Raw genomic sequence first — 8,177 nt, 5'->3', positions numbered from 1 at the left:
ACCCAGACTTGACCGAATTAAAAACGCCTGAGAACACAAGCGACTCAGAGAGTTCTGAGGACCTTGATATATTGTTACAACAACTACATGAGATAAAAATGAAAAAGAAGAAAAAGGAGACACAGGGCACACAGGCCTACTGTAAGAAGGGGAAGGGAGTTAACATCGGTCAACAAAACTCTGAGGAGGAGGAGGTAGAATATCTAGAAGAAGATATGGTGCCGATTGCCCCACCTCCGTATGTGGGGGGAGCCAAAGTTCCGGGAGATCTTTTCATGCACAAGTTTGGAGGACAGTTAATACAGATATGGGACTTGCATACCCTGTATTTCAGGACAATAACAGGGGAAGATATCATGAGCCTTTAGACTTTAAGATAATTAAAACCTTGGCAGAATCTGTCCGCACTTATGGCATAGATGCCGCTTTCACTCTCACTCAGGTGGAGGGACTTACTAGATTTTGCATGACTCCCTCAGATTGGGCTAGTCTAGTCCGCGCTTGTGTTTCCCCAGGGAAATATTAGGAGTCCAAAGTTGGCTGTTTAATGTTTCTGGCAGTACCCAAGACTCGGAGCGAAGTAGGAGGCTTAAAATTTCTGCAAATAATTCACAATTGTTTAATGCTACATTACCCTCCGCAGCAGTCTGTCTCCAATCTCCGTTCCTGTTTCTTTTGGCTAATGTTACATCACAGAGGATGCTTAATTGCTCTAATATTACCTGTTACTTGTCTGAGTGTTGGAATGGATCCTGGCCTATGGCAGTGGTTATGAAAATTCCAACTTTTGTCTCGATCCCGGTTACTGCAGATACAGAGTCTTTTCCTATTGTTGAACTGATTAGAGCCCATAGAGATTTTGGAATTATGGCAGCCATAGTGACAGCTGTGGCGGTATCTGCTGCTGCAGCAGTTATAGCTGGAGTAGCCATGGCCAGCCAGGTACAAACTGCTGCCACTATTAATCAGGTTATTCAACAAACATCCACCATACTTGAATCTCAAAGTAGAATTAATCAACACATTTTATCTGGGATTCTGGCTGCTAATCAAAGGATAGATCTACTTCAAGCTCAAGTTGAGGAATTGTCTGATCTAGTATGTTTGGGTTGTATTGATCAACGTGCACATTTATGTATAACCTCTGTCAGATTTTATGATTCCAGAAATGCCTCCAGCATCATCGGGGAGTATCTATCCGGAACCTGGTCCATGGAAGCAGAAAACTTGATCCAGTCTCAACTAACTCAGATTGCTGTTTTGAACAGTACCCGTGTCGATCCCGTGACTTTGGGTCAGTTCACCGATTGGATATCTTCGGCTTTTTCCTTCTTCAAAGAGTGGGTGGGTGTAGGCATTTTTGGTGCAATGTGTTGCTTCGGTATGTTCCTCTGTTTGTGGTTTCTCTGTCGCCTTAAGGCCCGCAGTGCTCACGATAAGGCTATGATCATACAAGCTCTTGCAGCTTTAGAAAATGGCAACTCGCCTCAAGTCTGGCTTGCGCATCTTAAGCAGTAAACCTTTGTCATGGTCGTTTCACCCCAAGTTATTATAACATTGCACTGGGATCGACATGACTTTCCTTGTTATTCTCTTAGTGTTGGAAAGCCCTTGCACTCTGCCGGTCTTACTGCCATTGCATGCAGATGGGTTTCCACACTAGTGCTTTTCTATCGCCTTGAAGTTTGTGCCTTTCTTTCAGGGTGCTGTCAACTTGTTTGTCATTATAAACAGTCACAGTTCAGCCTCAGCTATCCCCCTTCATCCACCATCGTCACGATACAGGATGCGAGGCAAGGCACTGCACTTGAGTGATCCTTGACGAGGACCTCAAGGAGAGCATGTCCTATTGCATGCGGGTTAGACGCGTTCACGCCCCGCCCCACGAAAAAAGGCGTCGGCTGATATGGCCTCAGATCTGGGGAAGGGCCCTCCTTAGGACTGAGCCATACTATGCAGCCACTTCTGCACAGTGGGATAGGACCTCTACTCTCGCCTGTATTGTTTTAAGAAAACAGAAAAGGGGGAACTGTGGTGAGCCGCTTCTGCCGTTTCTGCAGATTATGGTCGCCATTACAAGATGACGCTGGCTCTGCTGTGGTCTGTGACAAACAACTCCTTATCTGGGAAAGTTGGCACATGATTTTTCACCACCCTGTGAGAAAGCTCCACGCGGCAGCTTTGCATTGGGGCTTGGGATGCTTTATTAAGGCTGGGAGGGGCATCAGAAAGGGAGAAGAAGAAATATCAAGGGCCTGAATAAACTGTTGAAAGAAGATTCCCGAGTTGCGTCTTCCTTGCGGGCAAGGGGTCGCGACACTGAACCTTCCTACATTGTCTCACACGTGACCTTTTGGGGGACACCTCATATCCAAACCACGACAGGGCTAGAGTTGTGACAAATAAAATCTAGGGATGAAGACAACATTTAAGAACTTTAATATGTGGAGATTGTAGAGGACAATCTGAATAAGTAAAATAAATAAGTAAATAAATAAAGGAAATCTTGAACTTAATACAGAGTGACAAGTGATTAATCTGATAGAAGTTCATAATAAATGAACATGAATAAAAAGCAATAGGAATTAAAATACCCGAATATGGGGTTGTTCCTTTCCAAGCTGTGAAGATAAATTCTATCGTAGTTTGAATCATGTTTTTCTTTCTTTTTTTTTCTTCTGCTAATTACATAGGTATCTTGAGTAGGTTACTTAGGCTTCATGTTTTTTAGCTATCTATGATGAGGAGACTAATAGATTTTGATTTTTTTAAGAGAGAATTTTTTAATATTTATTTTTTAGTTTTTGGTGGACACAACATTTTTATTTTATTTTTATTTTATTTTTTATGTGGTGCTGAGGATCGAACCCAGCACCCCACACATGCCAGGCGAGCACACTACAGCTTGAGCCACATCCACAGCCCAAGATTTTGCTTTTTAAGGTGTTTTTGAGAATTAAAAAATCTATATATAAATATATGCATATGTACATACACATGCATGTTTTATATTACTAAGGATATTTTTACCATGCAGTAATTGTTAATTAAATGTCAATTATTTTAATATCACAAATATTAACAATTTATCTAGGGTATCACTAAGACATTGATAGGCAGGCTCATGAAGAACTGACATTTTAAACTGAATTGAAGATATACCTTTGACTCAATTAAAACTATGTGAGAAAGAAGATATTTATGTTGAAAAGGTAGAATATTCAGTTTGGATGGTATTAAATGTAAGGTGCTTATAGATAAAGGCTTTTAGAGTGATAGGAGATATCATATGGAGTGGTCAGTGAAGGTAGGATGTGCAAAGTTTCAATAGAAAGTGAGCTCATGGATGAAAGACACCAGGCCAACTAATAAGTGGCAAATTTTGAATGCAGAAGTTAATTTAATAAGCATAGGTGACCTAATGTATTTGTAGCCTAATGACCAATAGAATAATGGGAAAGATTTAGAGAATATTTTGTGCTCCTCTAAAGAGGCTAATAAGTTTTACAGAAGCTCTCAAACTAACTTTGTGTGGGGACAATTGATTTAAACAGTTGATCTCTTAACCCAGACAAAATGAAAGGTTTGATGTTGTGAAATATAATATTTTAAAACTTTTTCATGGATTAGCCATTTTTCTTAAATGATGATGTTATCAATTCTTTCAAAATAATTCATTTTTCAAATGTGGATTACTATTTTTCAAATTGAAAAATATGTATATAAAGAATAATGAAGAAAACAGAAGATAATACATGTTGAATAAGAATATTGCACTTTATGTAGCATTGTAGCTTTCTCTGACCTACTAAATACACAGTGTGTGTGTGTGCATATATATACATAATTATGAAAATTTTTATTTATCCCCATCTTAAAAAGTTTAAATTTATTTATTTTTCTTATGGTAGTACATTTTATTTCAAATTTAATAAATATTTGTGCTTTAAATTTCAGATATTAATATTGATAATTTTATGTAAAAATATAATTTTATGCTATGAAAAAATGGAACTATTATACATCATTTTTAGACTTGAGGTACTGAAAATTTATGTTCAATTAACTGTCATATACATATAGTGAATATATTTAGTCATATATTAGCTTTCTCTATTATTACTTTTGCTTTCTTATTGCTTTCCTTACTATCTCATGTTTTACCATCAAAAAAAAAGTATTTATGCACAAGTTATTTGCCAAAATATTTTGAAATAGATCTGTGATGTTGGGAATAGATGTGAGGAAATTATGATACTTCTTTCATTATGAACTAAAGCAAAAAAATGTTTACAAATCCTCTATGCATTTTTAAATTGCTTATAATTTCCTGTTTTTAATTGCTTTCTCCCCAAGTTATCAGGCCCCCTTGTGATCACTGTAATTCAGAAACTGGTCATTCTGCAGATATTTGCTATAAGCTCTCTTTAAAGAGTATCTTCCTATTTTTTGTATCTCCTTCCTAATTGTCCATTTTTACCTCAGTACATCTTTATTTAGACTTTGCTTTAAGTCCTTAGTAGTAAAATGTACATATTAATCTGCCATCACATTACAATTGTTAAGTCCAACAAACTTAATCCATACTTACGTTCTCTGCATTTTCAGCAATTGCTTCATAACAAATTATTGTAAACCTTAATGCTTAAACAAACATTTGTTTTGTTACATTTTCCATGGATTAGGACTCTGCATGACTTAGTTGAGGTTTTTGACTCTATGTCTCACAAAAGAATGTAATCAAGGCATAAGCTGAGCCTGAGAGCTCTTCCACTGTCAGCAGTTCCCTTAAGTTCCTTATGTGCTTATTGATTCTATTGGATTGACTATGAGGGAAATGAGGATGAATGTTATCCTTGAAAAAATAATTATTGTATGCCAGATACTGTTAAGGTATATAACATTAAATATATTGTTTGGATCGATTTTATTAGGAATCATATCTTACTATTTTTTAACATTATAGGTAAATATAGCAAAAGACATGGAATAAAAATTGAAAAAAAAACAGACAATCCAAAGCAAAGAAAAAAAATGAACAAATATCATCGCCTGAAAACAATCACTGCACACATTTGCTATATATCCAAATATTTTGTTATAGAACATGTTTAATTGTTTCCTTTCTATCATATTGATCTGTTCCTCGTCTCTTTGCTTTTTTGCATAGTCAATTCTCATTATTCACCGTACTTATGTTCTATCAAGTTACTGTAAACAATAATAAATGAACACCTAAATCATTGCTGTTAGGAAAATACTGGGTTAATTCTTGGGAGCCTTTGTTCAGAATGTTTTCATCAATTAATAATGATATTTTTAATTTATTCATTCATTTATTGATATATTTAATTTATGTATTCTAATGAGTCATATATGACAGCAGAAATCTATTTGATTCATTATACACAAATGGAGCACAATTTTTAACTTCTCTGATTGTACCCGAAGTAGGGTCACACCATTTGTGCAATCATACATGGTCCTAGGGTAATGATGCCTATCTCATTTCACCATCTTCTCTACCTCCATGCCTCCTCCCCCATTCTCCCTCCCCTTTGCCCCATCCCAAGTTCTCCACTCATCCTATGTCTCCCCCCCATTATGGATTAACATCTACTTATCAGAGTAAACACTGGGCCTTTGATAATCATGATCCTATACATGCTTGTGTTTAAATATATAGTTGATTCATTGTCATTGAATTCATGGCCAACAGCACTATATATCTCTTGCTTGAACTAAGTTTAGTTAACACACATATTTTCTCCAATACACATGACAACCTTCTTGAGCTCAGAAACATTAGTGAGCACTTCAGCATTATGTGTGTAGGCCCTGTTAAACAGCAAAACCACCAACCAAAAGCATAGAAACAGAAGACAATTGGTACTAAATAGTTTGTAGAAGTGATACTTGCTTACAGTATAAGAGATGAAACAGGAAGACAGAATTTGCCTTATTCTGCTGCAGCTGAGTATCTGTGCTTTGGGGACCTCCATTTTCTTGGTAGCTCTGAGAATGTCCAAAAATAAACTCAAAAGCACTATATTACCCATTTGGGAATCAGAAATACAATTTAAATATTAAGCAAGTTCACAAATATAGAACTCATAAATAATGATCGCTCTATTAAGATTTTTGTCATTCTCTTTCAATGAAGTCAGTTATGTTCCATTATTGAATAGTAAAGTACAACTTGTTTTTACTACTTTATCCATTTACATTGTTTTTCAATTTTTCTACTGTGTGTCTTAGAGAAAACCATTCTTTTCTCCTCCACGGTTTTCTACCTTCAGCCATTATTTGCAGTAATAACAGCAATGAGAAGAGATCTTCCAATTCTTTCTTCTTCTTTATGCCTTTCTAAGTAAAAGAAAAATGATTTCTAAGAGGTGGGGCTGAGAAGCAATTGGACAGGCAATGTTAATCAGGAGTATCTTGTTTTTATGCAGTGCTTATATTCTCATACAATTAGAAAATAAAGTTTCCTGGTTTCACTGTGTGAGTGGGTTAACATGTTGAGCTGAAAACTGTTCCCACAAATTCATGACCACTGGAACTAGTGAATACGACCTTCTTTGAAAATAAGGTATTTGTAGATTTAAACAAGTTAAGATGAGGTCATACTGGATAAGGATTGGCTCCATATCCCACGTCAGCTATCTTTATAAGGAAAAGGTATTTGGAGTATCATAGATATATATATAGAATAGCCATATGAAGAATTAAGGCAGAAACCAGCTACAATACCCGTCCCCCCACCCTCCCAAAAAAGTCAAGGATTGCTGACAATCACCAGAACCTAGGAAAAGGCAAAAAAAAAAAAAGTTTCTTCCTAGAGCAGTCAAAGAAAGTATGTACTATTTTAACACCTTGATTTAAAACTGTTAGCATCATGTGTTCTGAGAGAATAAACTGTTATTGTTCGAAGTCTTCCAGCTTGTGATAATATGGTAGCCTTAGGGAACTAACAGTTAATTTAATTCTGGAGTGAAACATTAGGGAACTGATTTAAATATAGTCTTGTTCCAGGCTCCCTAAGTAGTTCAGTCAGGGCTGGGTACTTATTTCTCTTTCTTCTTTTCAGATATATACTTGAGTAAGAGGGGGGAAGAAGAAGGAGCAGGTGTAAAATTTGTTGTCTGAATAAATTATTATTAACATATTGTTTACTCATTAGGAAAACTGAATTTATGAACATAAATACACCAGCAATTATAAATAAACTGGATATTTTGCTAACAAGAATATTCTAAGAATAAATTAAAAACACTATCCAATATTTGGAGTTGTACCTTGCTAAAGTTGATATAGTTTCTGCTGCTGATCACTTACTACCATTTTAAGTATTCAATATCTTTTTTCCCTTTTAGCTTATTAGCCTCTTATTTGGAGGGACCACATCCATTATTATCTCTACTTTACTCTTTGATTCTTTATCAGTGTTTGACACATAAATATCAATAAATATACATTCAAGTATAAATTATTGAATAATCATAAAATGTGTGATAATCTTAGAACCCTAACCCTAACCCTAATAGTGTCTCTCAATACATTTTTTAAGTACTCAAACATGTAATCATGACACTGGGAAAACATTTAGTATGAAAACACAGAAATTGGAGAACAGAAATAATACAAATGGTGTGTGTGTGTGTGTGTGTGTACGTATGCACGTGTGCTCACAAATGTTTAAATATTCAAAATAACAACTTACAAAATTTCTATTTGATTGACCAAGAATGAGAATAACTGTGTCTAAAAATACAGAGAGTCTAGAGACAAAGTGATGGCCTACAAAGTATTAAGAAGGCAACCATACAAATTGCATGCTTACAAAAAAACAGGTTCACCTCTGTTTTGGGATGGTATGATTTTATTTGTTTATTATTGCTATTCTATTTTTTGGCCTTTCGTCTACATGCATGTATCATTTTACATGAAAAAAGACAGCTCATAAAAACCTATTGAAAATTAATTTAAAAATAATATTTAAATATATTTTTAACAAGAATTGATTATGATTTATTGGTGACTGGATTAGTTAAAATATAAATTTATTGCTATAATAAAACTCAACATATGTAAACAAGATAGAATTAAACTCTTCCTTTCTCCCTTTCTTCCTGCCTTTCTTTTTTGGTACTGGGGTTTGAACCCAGGGGCATTTT

The 8,177-nt window shown here is 35.3% G+C and overlaps 1 protein-coding gene across 1 annotated transcript; it reads left to right on the top strand.

Moving 5' to 3' along the window:
- Positions 1–366: 366 nt before the first annotated feature.
- Positions 367–2,230, top strand: LOC131424655 (uncharacterized). Its single transcript, XM_058583348.1, has 2 exons — positions 367–1,294; positions 1,703–2,230. Exons 1-2 carry the CDS (start codon positions 700–702, stop codon positions 1,813–1,815), a joined length of 708 nt encoding a protein of 235 aa, XP_058439331.1. The 5' UTR covers positions 367–699; the 3' UTR covers positions 1,816–2,230.
- The last annotated feature ends 5,947 nt before the right edge of the window (positions 2,231–8,177 follow it).

The sequence above is a fragment of the Marmota monax genome, unplaced genomic scaffold, assembly GCF_021218885.2.
Source record: "Marmota monax isolate L192 unplaced genomic scaffold, Marmota_monax_Labrador192_F-V1.1 WCK01_AAM20220418_F8-fsc00410, whole genome shotgun sequence".
Lineage (NCBI taxonomy): Eukaryota > Metazoa > Chordata > Mammalia > Rodentia > Sciuridae > Marmota > Marmota monax.
Note: the sequence above shows the minus strand (reverse complement) of the source record. Positions and strands in the feature narration are given on the sequence as shown.